The sequence below is a fragment of the Neofelis nebulosa genome, chromosome 16, assembly GCF_028018385.1.
Source record: "Neofelis nebulosa isolate mNeoNeb1 chromosome 16, mNeoNeb1.pri, whole genome shotgun sequence".
In the NCBI taxonomy this organism is placed as follows: Eukaryota; Metazoa; Chordata; class Mammalia; order Carnivora; family Felidae; genus Neofelis; species Neofelis nebulosa.
The window spans coordinates 9,971,704-9,990,400 of record NC_080797.1 but is presented as its reverse complement, the minus strand read 5'-3'; the positions used below and the strand labels follow the sequence as shown (position 1 = coordinate 9,990,400).

The 18,697-nt window shown below is 47.1% G+C and overlaps 1 protein-coding gene across 16 annotated transcripts in view; it reads left to right on the top strand.

Annotated features, from left to right (window-relative positions):
* The window catches only part of SPECC1 (sperm antigen with calponin homology and coiled-coil domains 1), a 287,227-nt gene that overhangs the window by 184,235 nt on the left and 84,295 nt on the right, over positions 1 to 18,697 (top strand). For 14 of the 16 annotated variants that reach the window (XM_058704631.1, XM_058704632.1, XM_058704625.1 and 11 more), the window contains 3 exons: positions 12,107 to 12,314; positions 15,906 to 15,979; positions 16,392 to 16,570. In XM_058704631.1, the coding sequence (XP_058560614.1) occupies positions 12,107 to 12,314; positions 15,906 to 15,979; positions 16,392 to 16,570 (461 nt within the window). Of the gene's footprint in view, positions 1 to 10,286; positions 10,443 to 12,106; positions 12,315 to 15,905; positions 15,980 to 16,391; positions 16,597 to 18,697 lie in introns of those variants that run through there. The other 2 variants (XM_058704642.1, XM_058704638.1) reach the window with 2 other exon arrangements.

Genomic DNA, 18,697 nt, shown 5'->3' with positions numbered 1-18,697 from the left:
ACCGGTCACCTGTTCATTGAGCGTGTTATGTTCTCTTCTGGTCTTTTGATATTGTAAATACATTTTTTTTTTTATATCTGTCTGGTTATTTCCTTAGGAAAAATTCCTAAACACTGACTTGATGTGTCAGAATGTGACCTTTTTTTTCCTCTATTATTTTTTTTAATGTTTATTTATTTTTGAGACAGAGACAGAGCATGAACGGGGGAGGGTCAGAGAGAGAGGGAGACACAGAATCGGAAGCAGGTTCCAGGCTCTGAGCTGTCAGCACAGAGCCCGAGGTGGGGCTCAAACTCACGGACCGCGAGATCATGACCTGAGCCGACAACAGACGCTTAACCGACTGAGCCACCCACGCACCCCGAATGTGACCATTTTAAGGACACTCGATACATTCAGCCAGTTTTCCCCCCAGAAGTGTTCCCACCAGCTGATCCACGGGAGTGCCTGTTTCCCTGAACCCTTGCCAATGCTTGGTATCCAGTTGCTGGGTCATTCAGATCTGGTCTTCGTTGCCTCTTTTCTCCTCCCCTTCTTCACTGGGGAAGATCTTACCCAGCCCACAATCAAACAAATGATCCCTGTTTCATTTTTAAAAATAATCCTTTCGTCAGTCTGCAACTTTGTTACATGATAAAGTTGCTGGTAATTCTATAATATCCTGCCTGCTCACAGAGCAGTGCTGGAAAGGCATAGACAGGTGGCTTCCTAGTTTCTGTTTCCTGCAAGCTCTGGATCTGTGATGTTAGGGGTCTGGTGGTGAGAGAGAGAGGTTGAAATCACTTCCCACCTTAGGGTCGTCACTGTTTTAAGAAACAAGCTGTTAGGCGCCGGGGTGGCTCAGTCAGTTAAGCGTCCGACTCTTGATTTCAGCTCAAGACCTGATCTCACAGGCAGAGTCTGCTTGGGATTCTCTCTCCCACTCTTTTTGCTCCTTCACCCCTATAAGCTCTCTCTCTCTCCCTCAAAATAAATAAACACACACAAAAAAGAAAAGAAAAGAAAAGAAAAAACTTGTGCCATGAGCTCACAGGGTGATTTTTCACCACTGCTTCATCTGCCTTTAGATTAGTCTACTGCCTGGTGCCTGGGTTGGTTAAGTTGGTTAAGCATACACCTGTGGCTCAGGTCATGATCTCACGGTTCGTGGGTTCGAGCCCCGCGTCGGGCTCTGTGCTGACAGCTCAGAGCCTGGAGCCGCTTTGGATTCTGTGTCTCCCTCTCTCTCTGACCCTCCCCTGCTTGTGCTCTCTCTCTCAAAAATAAATACACATTAAAAAAATTTTTTAAAAGATTAGTTTGTTGCAACTTGGTTCTGGCTTGGTTGTTTGATAATCTGAGTGGTAGGTAGTGTTAGTTTTTTCTTTTTTTTAAATCATTGTCAGTGTTCTACATTTATAGCTAAAATGCTAAATAAAATTTCAATAAAATTTGAAAGTATGGAAGTGATTCCATAGAAGGTACTCGCCAGGTGCCCATTTGAAGTTTAAGTTGGTGATTGTAGCTTTACATTAACTTCTAGTGTCTGAAATCAGTTCCTCTCCATCACTCTGTTGCAAAATGCGTCATCTTCCAGATGACCTTCTTGAAGTGCCCCCTCAGTCCTTCACCTGTCTCTTCGGTATTTCGATTGACATTACATTAAATACATGGGTCACCAAGAAATAATTTGGTATCTCAAAACAGTAGCTTCACTTCTTCTGGCCATGAAAATTATGTATTCGTTACGGAAGGTTTAGGAAATATGGAAACGTATAAAGAGAAAAATTAATACTACCTTCAGTCCCGTCACTTGGAGAAAAACAGTGTTGACAGTTTGCTGTATGTCTTCTCGGATGTTTCCCCAGTTTATGCACGTTTAGGCACGTGTACCAACCTGTGTCAGCATAAGTAAAATATTTAATCTTCTTATTCAGAAGGATAGAGTATGTCACTCCACATGCCTTGAATGCTTGAACACAAAGACCAGCTGGATTCGTTTACCGGTTCTACGTTAACTTATTTCATTAATTTGTTTCTGCTTTTATCTTTATTAATCCTTTTATCCTGCTTGTCTGTATTTCCTTGGTTTCTTCTTAGTTTTTTGAGTACAATTCTGTGTTCGGTGAAGTCTGTCATTTCTTGGTTGATAATGACAGCATTTAAAGGTATGAGTTTGCCCTTCCTTACAGCTTTATCTACACGAGGACAGTAAAATTTAGAATTTTTCTGGGACAAACCAAGTCTAATTTGGAGAAAAAGAAAAAAGGTTTGCATTTTCTGTGGAGTGCAAGGTACAGCATATACATTTTAAGTCAGCTGTTAGTTATATTATTCCTGTATTCCCTTTGTATTACACGCTGATTCGAATCATCAAAAATTCGTCAGTAGAATGGAAGAGACTGTAGCTGGTATTTCGAGGTAAGACTGTGAAACACCAGGTCACCTGGAGTTGCTTTTATCCTTGAGATCCCAGGTCTGTGATTTTGTGCTGTCTTAGTGCACAAGGGCATTGACCTATAATCGCAGTGGGCTCGTTACCTGTGCTTTTCTGTTACCTTCGAAAAGGTGTAAAACCCGGACTTTCTAGGCTGACCAAAGGACACAGGAGCACTTTTAGTACAAACATAGAATGATGTGAAGCAATGGATTGGTAAGTGGAAAGCGTGGGTCCTCCTGACTTGGTTAATTGCGATTAATTCTGTGACCTTGGGCAGCCCCTCTTCATCGTACGGTGTAGAACAGAAGTGTGGTTGGTGTGGAGGCGGGGTGCGGGGGGGGGATCTTGGCCTCGTTCCTGATTTAAAGGGAGTGTCTTCAACATTTTGTTATCAAGGATGTCTGTCGTAGGCACGTGCTGTGTACTTTTATTGAGTTAGACGAGTATTTTGCTAGGAACTGATTTGTTTGTTTTTTTTAAAAGGATAGGGATTGAGTTTTTCTACATCTGTTATGGGTCTTAAACATCTCTCAGATCTGATCTTAGAGTAGTTTTTATATAATCATGGTGGTTTTTCTCTTTTAACTTGTTAACAAGGTGAATTAGAATAACAGATTTTCTAAGGCAGTCCAGTGTTAAGTCATCTTTGCATTCCCGGCACAAATTCTAATTCTTTAGTTCTCAGTCACTTTGCAGGACATTTGCTAGACCTTTCACATTTCACCACCTTGAGCCGATGTCAGAGTGAGTGTCCTGTTAACCACCAAGCAGTTTTCTTGGTGATGAACAACTTCCACGCTTGAGCTCTGCATTCATCCATTCAAATTCATGGCAGAAGGCGACTGTTATGAGAAAAGAACAAAATTGCCTGTTTACTAAAGAGAGGAAAAGCAACACCAAACCACCCTATGATCTGATTGAGTAAATCTGTATAAATTTCCAGTTTCTGTAAGTTACATAAATGACTCAGATACTATTAGAAGAGCCTCTGAAAAGCCTTCAAATGTACTTTTTTTTTTTTTTTGGTGCGAGGTGGATCTGTTCTTCCTACAGTAAATGGAAAATTGGTAGGACATTTACAATCATTGGGATTATTTCAGAGGCTCTCTGTTCCTCTCATTTCTTTGTCTTCAGCTGTTTGCTAGTATCTCCATTCTTGTCAGCTTCTCTGATATCCTATATATACATTTTTCTGGCAGATTACCGTATGGTTATAAAACATGCCTTCGTACGACTTTGAGGATGGCTGTCATTTCCACAGATGCCTCAGCCTCCTATAAGCCACACTCATTCGCTCTCCCCCTCTCTCTCGCTCTTCCTTTCGAGAGAGAGGAAGAGAGAGAGAGAGAGGAATGCCTGCCCCAGCCAGCAAGCAGCATGTCATTAAATGGGATTATTGGTTTTTCAGACTATACTGCAATCCAGGTTTATGGTTTTCTAACGATCACATTTGCAGTTGGTTGAGATCTTGATTTCAAGTTACAGTGTCTATAAGCCTTGAAACCTAGAAGTTTTAAAAGTATTGTTGTTGTCCCCCCCCCCCCCACCCGCCCCACCCCTGAGGTTGAAAGCTTATAGGTGGTATCCTTAGAAATTTAGTTCTTTCTAAAGCAGCAACTTGGGTGTGTCTTCCAGAGGAGAAAGGAGATTATAAAGAAATACATGCTGGGGCGCCTGGGTGGCTCAGTCAGTTGAGCATCCGACTTTGGCTCAGGTCATGATCTCACGGCTCGAGTTTGAGCCCTGCATCGGGCTCTGTGGTGACAGCTCAGAGCCTGGAGCCGGCTTCAGATTTTGTGTCTCCCTCTCTCTCTCTCTCTCGGCCCCTCCCCCACTCACACTCTGTCTGTCTCTCCCAAAAGTAAATTGACATTAAAAAAATTTAAAAAAAAAGAAAAGAAACACTTGCTGTGAGTGGTCGGAGAAAACTCAGTGGTGCAGTAATCATTGTGTGACCGGTATTGGTCACCGGGCCAGGCTGATTAGGGGAGCCACTGGCCGCAAATGGCAAAACCAGAATTTGAGAGAAAGATGCACCAAGTAGATGATTCTGTAGCCATGACAGAATAGGACTCTTTGAAGGACTGAGGTGACCTCGGAGCCTGCTTAAATAGCAGGTGGTCCGTGAGGATGCCCAGGCCATGCTTTGGATCCCAAGGAACAGAAACCCTTAGTGCCAGCGGCTGAAGCCAGCGGCTCACTTTCCTCCTGTAATCAGCAGTCAGGAGGCAGGAAGTTGGTAGCTGTGGTCCAGGGGCTGTGTGACGTCAGGGCTCTGTGATTCCACGGCCTTCCTGCCAAGAGGGCACAGGATCCTCAGCATGTGATCCCCACAGTCCTGACAGGCAGGAGCCTCGGCAGCTCCCCGATACCTCAGTCCTATCGGGAGAACAGTTTTCCCCGGCTTGGCGGGGGACGGCGGGGGGGCCCTCAGCAACTTTTACCTTTGTGTCTGGTCACAACTGGGCCACACGCACCCTCCCCCAGCCCACTTCCCTTGATATCACAAGATCACAGCCTGATTCTTAAACCAAATTGGGATTCTTAGAAAGAAATGGAGAATGACTTTTGGCTAAGGGAGAGAGCACTGTTTGCCGCAGCCCCCAGACAGGGAGTTCGCTTTCCCCCATTCCCGTCCGTTCTCCGTGAAGTGCTCGCAGTGATCTCCCAAATTCAGGGTAAAGCCTTCGGCCATTTGCGCCCAATGCAGCCCCTGATGGACACCCAGCAGCCACCTTCTTTTGCACCCCCAGCTCCCCTGTACGGGCCCTGCCTGGCCCAGTCTTTGTCTGCATCAGGAGTTTTGTTGTTTGGGAGGCTCTCTCCACCGAAGGTGCTCTGGCCCCTGTCTCTGCCCCCCTCCCCATTCCCCATCCTTGACTTGCTTCACCCTGCCTTAAGCGTTAGGTCTCATCGGTGGTGTCGCTTTTTCAGAGGGGCCCTCAGCTCTGTGGGGTCACTGTCCCCATGGTAGATCAGCTAGGATCACCTGTGTGAAAGCCCCTTGCCCTTCCCTGGCATCTCGGAGGAGGTCAGAAGTATTGGTGAATCTGTTTGGTAGAGTCCAAGGGGGAGCTTAGGGATCACGTCTCCTGCGTGCATCGTGAACTGGGTACTTGTGGGAGAGTCGGTTAAGGTTGAGTTGTTGAGGCTGAAAACGTGGACGTTTCAGTGGTCTTGGGCTCAGTGTCCCTCATGCTCTCCGGTGCCTTTGGTGGACGCCAGTGTATCAGTTCTCTGGGTAAAGCAGTCGTGTGACTTCGTGCTGGGAAGAAGGCAGTGAGAAACCTGTGTAACAGAGCCTGTTTTCAAGTCGAGAGGAGACACTTGTCCAGGCAGCTTGGGGAAGGCCTGTAGGCTCTGCACCGGGAAGCCTTCGAGGGGGGCCATTGCTCAGGGACCGCGCCTCGGGCCTCAACCTTGTGGTCCAGAGCTTGAAGCTTGCTGTGCACCGGGAGCTGAAGCTTAGGAAGGGCCCTCTGTAAAGCAGAACGCCCTTGCAGCCTTTATTAGGTCAGACCTGACAATCAGGTGGCCCAGGACATGATGGCAGTCCCGTGTTGCCATGTGACTGCTGGCTCCCTCCACTCCCCAGCCCCACCCCCACCCCCACCCCTGTAGGGCTCTGTTCTCAAAACCTTGTGAAGGAGTTTGGGGGCTGAACCTGAGGGTTTGGCAAAGAGACACGTGATGTTTGAGTAAAGGTGGAGGGGGCACTCCCCTGGACCCAGTGTGGTCTCTCCCTTTCTGGATTTCCTGGGCTGACCGCCCCCCGCCCCCCCACTTCCCTTCCGAGGGGCCCATTTTTCTCTGTAGATGTGTTAACACCTTTCCTGAGATTAGGCCTGAGCACTTTTTTTCCCTCAACTTGACCTTAGGGCTTGTCTGCTAAGACCCGGCATTTTGAACACTCAGGGAGCACCTCCCTGAGCGCTCATCTGAAAATCTAGAAAGTTCCCAGAGTGAAATACAGATGCTTACCCATTTCTTTGAGCGTTTCCTAGCCATTTTCCTTTTTCCATAACAAAAGCTTAAACTAAATGACCATGCTCTGCTCTCCCTTGGCAGAATAGCATTGCAAAAAAATAAAGAGAAGAAAAGTTCAAGTTTTGGCCAGCGTGAATGAAACATGGCTCTCCATCAGCAGTATATATTCGAAACAGGGCCAAGAAGTAAGCGAACGGAGTTTTGGAGGAACAAAGTTAGATGTAAAAACAAACACAACAAAAATAACACACTCTTACTCATGGTGAAGTTACTCAAGCAGTCACTCCCAAGTTTATTTACTTTCATACCATACACAGCTGACCCTTGAACAGCGCGGGTCCACTTTACATGTGGAGGTTTTTTTCAGCAAGTGCAGTACTGTAAATGTATTTTCTCTTCCTGATGATTTTCTAAATAACATTGTCTCTAACTTCCTTTACCGCAAGAATACGGCCTGTAATACGTATAACATGCAAAATATGTGTTCGTCGACATTTATGTGATCAGCGAGGCTTCATAGTAGGCTATTAGGAGTTAAGTTTTGGTGGAGTCAAAAGTTATAGTTTAGTAAAGCAATGAAGTTTTCAACCATGTAGGGGAGGTCGGTGCGCACTAACCCCCATGTCTTTTGGGGATCAGCTGTGTAGTTTTAACATTGTGACTTGTTCCATATATTAGGTATCCCGTTATAGTCTTCCTGAATAAATGAATGAATGTTAGAGAAACTTGTAATGGAATATAGGAGAGAGGCTGTGATAATCGTATCAATATGTTAAAAAACAAAATTTAGAGGGAGGGGGTGCCTGGGTGGCTCATTCGGTTAAACGTCCGACTTTGGCTCAGGTCGTGATCTCATAGTCCTTGAGTTCGAGCCCCACGTCGGGGTCTGTGCTGACAGCTCAGAGCCTGGAGCCTGCTTCCGAGTCTGTGTCTCCCTCTCTTTCTGCCCCTCCCCTGCTCGCACTCTGGCTCTCTCTCAAAAATAAATGTTGGGGCGCCTGGGTGGCGCAGTCGGTTAAGCGTCCGACTTCAGCCAGGTCACGATCTCGCGGTCCGTGAGTTCGAGCCCCGCGTCGGGCTCTGGGCCGATGGCTCGGAGCCTGGAGCCTGTTTCCGATTCTGTGTCTCCCTCTCTCTCTGCCCCTCCCCCATTCATGCTCTGTCTCTCTCTGTCCCAAAAATAAATAAAAAGCGTTGAAAAAAAAAAAATAAATAAATAAATGAATAAATGTTAAAAAAATTTTTTTTAAACACATAAAAGCAAAATTTAGGGGCTCCTGGGTGGCTCAGTCAATTGGCTAAGTGTCCAGTTTCGGCTCAGGTCATTATCTTGCGATTCCTGAGTTCAAGCCCCACATCAGGCCTGGAGCCCACTTGAGATCCTCTGTCCCCCTCTCACTCTGCCCCTCCCCTGCTTGCACGTGTGCGCGCGCATGCTCCCTGTCAAAAATAAATAGACGTTAAAAATTTTTTAAAATGTAAATGTTAAAAAAACAAAATTTATTATTGTATTTTAAAAATAACAGTTAATAGTTTAGTGCTGTATATGTGCTAGGTGCTCCTGGAGGCTTTAGATCATTTCATCTCATTTAATCATGTTTTCATGCTAGAAATACTGTCATTATCTAATGTTTTGCACTTGAAAAAACCAAGACAGAGAATGGCTAATGTTACTAGCTTACTGATGAATTGACGAAGGCCAGGATTCAATATTGGGTCTTGACTCCTCATCACTGATTTGTACTGCTTTCTGGTTCCGTGACCATAAAGAAGGGTTAGAAAAACATTTGAGGCAGACCAGAGGACTCAAACACACTGTAGTCTTAAGGCCAGAGCTTTCTTGGTTTGAAAAGAACAAGCTTTCAAGTCTCAGTGAATTAGGAGAATTTTTATTTGATTAGAACACAATAGAAAAGTTCACAATGAAAACCTGAGTCATCAGAACACATCCTTTTGTTTGATTTAGAACTTGGATCTTGAGGGGAGTAGGAGGTAACCCGGGGAGGTGGTGGGGTGGGGACAGCAGGTTCTCGCCTGTCTGTCTCAGAGCCGCCCTGCCCACCCTGCATCCTGGGTCCCTGAAGGGTGGGAAGCTGCGCCTTGGTTGTGAATCCCAAGAGGTCCTTGTTGCCATCTGCCCTCTGGCGGTTGTCAGAGCTTGAAGCACTGGCTCTAAACAGCCCTCTCCAGGAAGGACTGTGGCTCCCACTCCCTCCATGGGAAACTCATTTGAATCTGCTTTGTAATACAATTCTTCACGCCCATTTCTGGAGAAAGCTGATTTTTGAAGATGAGAGGTCATCTGTGGAATGCATGAGGTGATTTCTCGAGACCTTGGAGGGGCGCCTGGGTGGCTCAGTCGGTTCAGCATCCACCTCTTGACTTCGGCTCAGGTCATGATCTCACAGTTCGTGAGTTCAGGCCCCACATCGGGCTCTGTGCTGACAGTGGGGAGCCTGCTTGGGATTCTCTCTCTCCCTCCCTTCCTCTTGCCATGCTCTCTGTCTCTCTCTCAAATGAGTAAACATTAAAAAAAAAAAAAAAAGAAGGGGAGACAGTAAAAATCACGTTGCTGGTTGTCGGATAGAGCAGTTATTGAACTGGAGAAGCTGGACTCTAAAGGACCGGCCGGCAGGAGGCCAGCCTAGAACTCTAAGGGTCATGGAAGTACCAGGTGTTGGCCCTAGATACCTGATAAATTGTGTTGTTCTTTTTAATTAGCTTGGCTTCGCCCTCTCTCCATCTGTGAATCTGTAAAATGAACATAATAACGCCTGCCTGTTACTACTTAGCAAGCCCCTGCAGGAAGACGTTGCGAAGCGACTTAAGGGCTTTGTCGTTGTTGCTTGTCTTAATGAAAGAGCTTTCCGGAATACATTGCTAAACTTGAGAGAACGACTCCCCAGTCAAGAAGGAGGAATGAGGTGTGTGATCTGAAACGGCATCCTGACTTGCAGGTTTACTGGCCCCAGCGGGCCACCGCACACATCCCAGCGGCCCCCTCCCCACCGCCTCGCCTGCCATCCGGTGCTTGTGATCACGAGGGGCCAACGTGTAGGAAGTAAAGGCGGGTCGGGGCCTGTGGGAGGCCAGCAGCCTCGGCCACGTGTGGAGACCCATCCTTCAGTTTCACTCCTGACGCACAGTAGGTCCCACGCAAGTAACAGGCATGTTTCTAGACACCAGGTGAGCGGCCCTCAGCCTGAGAGTTCCTGGACACGGAGCCCAGCCCGCTGTGCGGAAAGCCACGGTCTTACTCAGGATGCTCAGGATGCAGGGCTCATAGTGTGAGCTTCCTTCCTCTGCTGCTTTTCAAATGCTGTCGAAGCTCAACCTTCTCGTATCTAAAACGCCGTGCCCCTCTTCTACCTAAAGTCTTGTGTTTATTCTGGAGCTATCGGCGGATATAAGACTTGGTCTGTTTTGTGTGTTGTGGACTTCCTGGACCTGTGTCATATTATCATCTAACGTCGCACACACGGAGGCATGAGGCAGTTATGAGAGATACAGTAACTTTTACTGAGTGCTTCCCATGTGTCAGGCAGGGCGATAAACTCTAAGTGCAGTATTTCATTTAATTGTTCAGATGAGGAAACGGAGGCAGGGAGATTACAGAACCCAGGGCTGGGGGCACCTGGGTGGCTCAGTCGTTTAAGCGTCCGACTTCAGCTCGGGTCGTGATCTCAAGGTTTGTAAGTTCGAGCCCCGTGTCAGGCTCTTTTCAGCACAGACCCTTGGAGCCTGTTTCAGATTCTGTCTCCCTCCCTCCCTGTGCATTCCCTGCTCACGCTCTGTCTCTCTCAAAAATAAACATTAAACAATTATATATATATTAAAAAAAAAAAAAAAAAGAAAGAAGAAGAAGAACCCTGGACTGACTTGGGCAGAATAGGGATTTCAGCTCTGGTAGTCTGGCTCCAGGCCAGCAATCTCGATGTACCACAGCAGCTACAATGATGTATTTTCTATTGCAGTATCCAGCCACATGCCTTTATAATTGAAATACAGGTTTCACAGAACAGAGCTCACCTTTGAGGTAGGCAGTGTACTGGTTCCCTCTGTATTCCCTCTCTCTCTCCCTCCCTCCCTCCTTTCTTTCTTTATTCCTTATCGCAACGTCCCAATTGAAAAACAGGTGCAATATTGCTGTCCAGTGTCTGTGTATTCATTCATCAGGTTTTCACTAGGTGCCTCCTGTGTGTTTGATGCTGTGCAGGTGCCAGGGATATGATGGTGAAGAAAGCAGACAGGGTCTCTGCCTGCCAAGAACTTACACCCAGAAGGGTTTTTTGTTTTGTTTTGTTTTTTTTTTATGTTTATTGATTTATTTTGAGAGAGAGAGCATGAGCTGGGGAGGGGCAGAGAGAGAGAGAGAGAGGGAGGGAGAGAATCCCAACAGGCTCAGCGCTGTCAGCACAGAGCCCAGCGCGGGGCTCGAACTCACAAACTGTGAGATCATGACCTGAGCCAAAATCAAGAGTCGGACACTTAACCGGCTGAGCCACCCAGGCACCCCTACAGCCAGAAGGTTTTACCCATTAAATGCAATGGTAAAAAAAAAAAAAATGTTACTGTAAATGGAGATGCCTCCAAATCTAGGAAGAAATCTATTAGGTACCAAGCTTATATAAATTGGTAAGTGTATAGCTATTTTGCAACATTATTTAAAGGACTATAGACAGACTATAGATAGACTATAGACCAAATACTGTGAAACATTTAAAGTAATGACAGCATTGTAGATATCAGTGTGGATACATGTCAAAAACATGATTAAAAACAAGTTTTACGAAAGCGTAACAAGACTATGACTTGTATACAAATTCTAAAGCAGAACTATGTACATAGTACTATGTATGTATTATGGGCACATTCATATATAGTAAAAGTGAAATCCATTTCGGAACAAGTGCACGCCAGTTTTAGGTTAATGCAAATTACTCTCTGGGGTGGGAGAGAAGGTTGGGGCTTCACTAAATCTTGTTAAAGTCAAAATATTTAGCAGACATGGCAAAACTTAACCATCGTTAAGTCCATTTGGGCGCATGGCTATCTCGTCACGTTGGGGGCTTTTCTGCGCATTCGAAATGTTTAATGATTAAGAACTGAAAAGGTGAAATGAATGCCTGTCCCGTGCCTCTTTCTGTGTCTGGTGCACGTACATGTTTGTGTTCTGTGCCTTCCGCTGGTGTTCTCCATCACATTAATGTCGTATTTCTCTAAAGAAACACCATGACCGCAAGTACTTTACGGCTGAAGGGATTTGGAGTTTGCGGGGGGTGGGAGGGTGGCGGGGATCAGGGGTGGGGGGCGGAATCAGTCAGGTCCTGGGGGCACTGTTCCCGGATCACCAGCAGAGGGCGCTGTGCCACAGCAGATGTGAGGAGGCCAGCTCTTGCGGTGCAATACCAGGGCCTCCCGGGGGAGCGCTGTTGCACCCAGCTGCAGGACAGAAGGGCCCTTGGGTACCTGCAGCTTTCCTTATGCCTGTAGGAAGGGACACAGCATCCACGATTTGGCCTTTTGCACACGTCACGTTTCTCTATATTTATAGCCTTGGCTGTTTCTGAGGCTAAGAATACAGGTGTCAGGTACCCCGCGTGCACAGAGCTTCCCTTGCTGTGCGTGGATGAGCCTGGGACTCATGTGCGAGGAACATTTTCCTGTTATGCTGACCGGGAAACCTTCCTTTCGTTCTAGGTGGAAAAGGATTATTCTTATTTGAAGGAGATATGTGATCATCAGGCAGAACAGCTGAGCAGAACCAGCCTCAAGCTGCAGGAGAAAGCGTCAGAGAGCGATGCGGAGATTAAAGACATGAAGGAAACCATATTTGAACTGGAAGATCAGGTGGAACAGCATCGGGCTGTCAAGTTACATAACAACCAGCTCATCAGTGAGCTAGAAAGTGAGTGAAATCACACCCTGGTCACAGGTAGGCCAGGAGCCAGCAGGGTGCTGGGGAGGGCCTGCAAGAATTATTTTTTGAAAAGTCTTCCTAGGGGCGCCTGGGTGGCTCAGTCAGTTAAGCGTCCAACTTCAGCTCAGGTCACGATCTCACGGTCCATGGGTTCGAGCCCCACGTCGGGCTCTGTGCTGACCGCTCGGAGCCTGGAGCCTGCTTCAGATTCCGTGTCTCCCACTCTCTCTGACCCTCCCCCGTTCACGCTCTGTCTCTCTCTGTCTCAAAAATAAAAATTAACATTAAAAAGAAAAAAGAAAAGTCTTCCTTGCGCATAGTCTACGGTTTCCTAGGAGGAGAAAGGCAGGATACTTAACGCCTTTAACTGGAAAACGGGTGGCATCAAAGAAACAATCATTGAACATCGAGCCAGCAGCGTGGGGTGACGGTGAAAAGGAGCAAATGCATTTTGCAGTGTCAGGTGTGCTGTGCGTGAGCCACACCGCTGACCGCACTCGTCCGGCCTTGACAGAGCTTTGTCTTTTGGGCCTGATGGATAGGAAGATGGGTGACAGATGGTCAGATGGGTTTGAGCAGTGTGTGCTCTTGGGCTCGGGGAGAAAACAATTCTAGCGTGTGTCCCATTGAAGGTAGGATATCAAGTAACTTACAGATGTTGGTCACTTTGTTACTGAAGAGGCTCCAATATATGGCTTCTTTATGGACTCATTGTTTGCTTTGACTAGGGAAAGACTTTAAAAGGGGTTAGTTAAACATTGCCTGCCTTGTCCAAATGAGCTTTATCAAAATGATCCCATCTAGTGGTTTGTTTGTTTTTTTTTAATTTTTTTATGTTTGTTTATTTTTGAGAGAGAGAGAAAGACAGAGTGTGAGTGGGAGAGGGACATGGAGAGAGGGAGATACAGAATCTGGAGGAAGCTCCAGGCTCTGAGCTGTCAGCCCAGAGCCCGACGCGGGGCTCAAACCCACGGACCGCAAGATCATGACCTGAGCTGAAGTTGGATGCTGAACCCACTGAGCCACCCAGGTGCCCCCTAGTGTGTTTTACTTTTGGAACACGAGAAAGTCACCAACCCGTATATGAGACTGGTTGTCTCATATAGCAAAGATGCTGAAGAAAAATCTGGGGTCCACGATGAAGCCGTAGAAAAGATGGAAAAGCGGCTAGATTTGCAGATTTGTGAGATGATGTCTGGTTGAAAGAAAATGTAGTGGGCTGCATTGTTATGAAACCAAAAACCAAATAAATTTACAGTCATGTTTCTCAGGGCCAGGAAAGTGTTAAACCCTTCAAAGCTGGTGCTGGTTGGCTCTCGAGGCTCAAAAGGCCACACACCATGAGAAAGGTAAAAACTTTGCAGGTGAGGCAGGTTTAGGAAGCGCAGAAGAATCTTTTTTTAAGTTTATTTATTTTGAGGACTGGGGAGCATGAGAGGAGGAGGGGCAAAGAGAGAGGGAGAATCCCCAGCAGGTTCCACACTGTCGGCACAGAGCCCGATGTGGGGTTTGAACCCACAAACTGTGAGATCATGACCTGAGCTGAAATCAAGAGTCAGACGCTGAACCGCCTGAATCACCCAGGCGCCCCAGAAGAATTTTTAAAATGCCTGCTGAGTGTTATACAGGAAAAGGGTTCCGTGGATAAGCAGGTTTCCAGCATTGTTGGGATGGGCTTTTTTTTTTTTTTTTTTTAAGGATATTGGCAAACAAACCTGTGTAACACAAGTAATGTCTCCTTTGCTAAAAATGTCGTGACCAGAGGCTCGCAAGAACCTAACTCCGTATTCCCCATAGGACCAATAATTTAGTATTCACTAATTCTGCATGCATGACAATTTTATATAACTGCCACAAATGAGGATTGACTGTATAGTCTACACTGTGATTGATTGGTTAGCACCCGAGTTCCATCCTTCATTGGATGTGCCATGCAGGACAGCTACAGAATGTTAGCATTCAGTGTCCACAGCATTCAGACCATTCTCAGTAGTCATGCTTGAGAATATGACCAAACCCCTCTACTCCTGTCCATGTATATTTCCAAACACAGCACCATGCTTGACAAGCATAAAGTCAAAGAAGAGAAGTTTGGTTTTGTTTTGTTTTTGTGTTACATTGTGTTTTGTCTTACATTGCCCTTTGGTTTGGTTGTGTGGTCCCCAAATCCTTAAAAGTCAGCACAGACCCACCAAGAAAGCCAGCATATAATTAATGTTCTGAGCAGATGTCAGGTCACTCCCTGGGGTTGGATCACAACATATCCAAGATTGAAAATAACACAGACTGTGTGTCTTTTGAGAAGCTTTTTAAAAAAAATTTTTTTTTAATGTTTACCTATTTTTGAGAGAGAGAGAGAGAGAGAGAGCGAGAGCGCAGGCACATGAGTGGAGGAAGGGCAGAGAAAGAGGGAGACACAGAATCCGAAGCAGGCTCCAGGCTCTGAGCTGTCAACAGAGCCTGATGCAGGGCTCAAACTCACGAACTGTGAGATCATGACCTGAGCTGAAGTTGGACGCTTAACTGATTGAGCCACCCAGGCTCACCTTGAGACGCTTTTTAACCTCCTTCCAGCATATTAAGGTATTACTAAGATGTCTCTTCACTGGGAGACCCAGGGACACACAAATCTAGCCCAAGACCAGTCACTCCCCTCTATAAGTTCCTTGAGAGAAATGGACAGAAAAATAGAAACAAAGTGAAGGAGCGTTTTCTTATTCTGTAGCATTGACCCCCAACCACAGATTCTGAGGCCCCCAGTGCTGCATTAGATTGTGCCATGTGGGCCCTGACCATGTGTTTATTCTTTTTGAAGCCTCTCTGGTAATTCTGACTCATATCCTTAATAGACATCTACTGCCCTGGAATGAATCACGAAGAACCGTTGAAGAATTTTAATTGGACACAATCAGACTTAAATTGAAATGAGTCCAGTAGCCATGTGGAAGAATCGGAGACAGAGAGAGGAAAGGACTGAGGATGTTCTTAATTAGGGAGAGCGGTCAGGTCACTTTTGAGCTGTTAAAATATACCCACCCCAGATCCTGTCTCCCCCCGGGCGTTCCCTTTCTATGGGTCAGAGCCTGGGGCTTTGAACCTGTGTGCTCTGGACAGAGGCTTCCCAGGCGATTCGGAGGCTTAAGTACGATTAAGAACCACGACCCTGGCAGCTGACCTAAAAGTCACCGGAGTAATAACCAGTCACATCCTCTGTTACACAAAAGCCATCGGTCTCACAGCTTTAGAGGACATTCAGGACGATAGTGTGCGACTGTCAGGGAGGCCGAGAGGGAGTGTAATAAATGTGAGTGGCAGTTTACGTCTTCCCAGAGCGCTGCATGGGTTTACCACCTGTCGTCCGATGGTATAACCTAACGAAACACCGCTTATTTCCCAAACCATCCCGTTTTCTATGTCGGAAGATCCTCCTGTGTCTGGCTGCCGGTTATCGGGGTGCTAAGGATGGAATTTATAGCGGAATGGACGGATTTTAAATCTGGAGCTGCTCCCTTGCCACCTAGCTTATTTTCCCCCAAGAGCCTTGCACCTTTTCCAACTCTCTGACTTGTTCTTTTCCAGGCAATGTGATGAAGCTGGAGGAACAGAAGTCAGACCTGGAAAGGCAGCTGAAGACGCTCACTAAGCAGATAAAGGTGAGGTGGGGCTACAGCCGGGGACGGGGGAGGAGCCTTCTCCATCATTTTACCGAGAGCGTCCCCGCCTTAGGTTTGGAAACCTTTGAAAAACATCCCGATGACTCTCCTAGCCTGCGTTCCCGGAGTCCCTTCCCATGGCACGGGCCCTGGTACCACCGATTAGCATTGGCAGGGAACAAAATTAAAGCAGGCTTTCATTTGCAGGCTGGAGCACTCTGATAACACGAAGGTGTGAGTTCCCACCCGTGCTGGGCCTCTTCCCCGGTAGTGAGGCAGCATGAGAGCAGTGCTCGGTGCCGCCTGGCCAGTCTTCCTCGGTGGCTGACACGGGGGGGGGGACCCTGGCGCCCCTGCCCACGTGCCAGGCCTGGCCGGCCGGTGACGCGGGCGTGGGTCCTGGCGTTTTCAGGAGGAGACCGAGGAGTGGAGGCGGTTCCAGGCGGACCTGCAGACCGCGGTGGTGGTGGCCAACGACATCAAGTGTGAGACACAGCAGGAGCTACGCGCCGTGAAGCGGAGGTTGCTGGAGGAAGAGGAGAAGAACGCGAGGCTGCAGAAGGAGCTGGGGGACATGCAGGGCCACGGCAGGTTGGTCACGACGGAGCCACGCGTTTGTGAGTCTGGCGGGCACCCGCGCAGTGCTTGGCTGCTCACTTAATCGCCATGCATGAGCCTTCGCCGTCTGGAGACGTGGCGCTTTGATGTCTCTCTGCGCAAAATCTTTATTCCTTTCCTAAGCTCGCTCCCCCACGGCCGCCACCACGACACATCCTGGGAACGGTTCATCCAGGGCCCCGTGGCTGCCCATTCTCTGGCCCAAGGCGGTGAGAAGACTCTTGGCTCGCATACGTACGAAAGCTCTAGCCACGTGTCCTCCTACATTTAAAGACTAGAAAGATGTCTGGGATGCTCCTTAAATCCCAGCGCTGGTTAGCGCCCGGCAGTGCCCACTTCAGCGAGCCGTGGCAACACCTTGCGTGGGAAAGGCTGGACTCATTCCCCGGGGGGATTGCCACCAGATAAGGGACTCATTCCTCACGTCCCAGTGACATGCTTCTCCCTTGGCAATGCCTGTGGCCTGCCTCCAAAAGCCCTTGAAATAACCCTCTTTATGAGAAAGGATGAGCACAGCAAACTCAACATCTGGCAGATAGGTGACTTTCCTTTTCCGTTCCAAGGGAGGGAAATCACACGGTGTAACGCCCCAGAGAGCTCTTCTTTTTTAAAAAAAATTTTTTTAATTTGTATTTATTATTGAGAGACCGAGACAGAATGCAAGTGGGTTAGGGGCAGAGAGAGAGAGAGGGAGACAGACAGAACGCGTGGGCGCATGAGCCAGGGAGGGGCAGAGAGAGAGGGAGACAGAATCCGAAGCAGGCTCCAGGCTCCGAGCCGTTAGCACAGAGCCCAATGCGGGGCTCGAACGCATGAACTCTGAGATCATGACCTGAGCCGAGGCCAGACGCCCAACCGACTGAGCCACCCAGGTGCCCCCCCAGAAAGCTCTTCTTAAGCGGGATGTTTCAGAGGAAGGTACTCCTAAAGTGAGCTCAAAGTTAATTATCATTTAAAATTGAAATGGTTTAAAAAAAATTTTTTTTTAACCTTTATTTATTTTTGAGACAGAGAGAGACAGAGCATGAATGGGGGAGGGGCAGAGAGAGAGGGAGACACAGAATCGGAAGCAGGCTCCAGGCTCGGAGCCATCAGCCCAGAGCCCGACGCGGGGCTCAAACTCGCGGACCGCGAGATCGTGACCTGAGCTGAAGTCGGACACTTAACTGACTGAGCCACCCAGGCACCCCATGAAATGGTTTACAAACGAGATTACAAAACAGTACTTTAGGCTTTAACTAATGCAGTGTCCCCCTCCCCCAGTCAGGAGTAAATGTCCCTAACTTTGGGATTCGTGGATATTAGGAAGTTATTTGGAATTCTGAGATGCCTTTGAAATATGAAATGTAGCATTTTAAAATCAGAGTTAGTGGGTCCTGAATGCTACTTGGTACAGTTTGCTTTTCTTATGTGTTTTCCAGGATCTCAAGGGTTTGTTCCCTGGCTAGATTCTGAGCCTTTGGTCCTGATGTATTATCGTGAATTTCATAACATGGGAAAAAGTAGATTTCTTATGAGAACTCTGTTTCAATTCTCTCCCCAAATTTGCTTTAGTCTCCCTCCTTCCTTTGTTGGTGACTTTTACATAAAACAGGCCGTAGAGAAGGATTCAGGTACAACATTTGTAGCCTGTTCTGTGATTCACGCTTGAAAATCAAGGTGATTATTTTATAGTCACACCTATACCCTGTGGCCGCCAGGGCATGTGAATTTTACTTTGAGGAAGGATAGGAAGACTAGACTTGATAGTGTTGACATGACCACGAGGTCCCCTAGTCTGCTTTTGTGCTTCTGTTTATTTGTCCTTTTGTCTTGCTTTCATAATGTGTGTCTTTGGAAGAGGAACCTGATCATAACTTGCATTGCTTCATCCATACATTATCTTAAAAGTAAAGGATAAGAGACAAGTCCTGAGTTTATATAGTGGCCCTGAATAAGTTATTATGTGGGCTGTTGTATTTCTTACATAGATTCTGAGACACAGGCCAGATTGTACAACTTGAACTCTGATACCGTAAGAAATCTTCGCATGCGTCTTGACTCTTTAGGATCCATATACAATATCCTACATCTTCAAACTTCGGGTCACTTTTTTTTTTT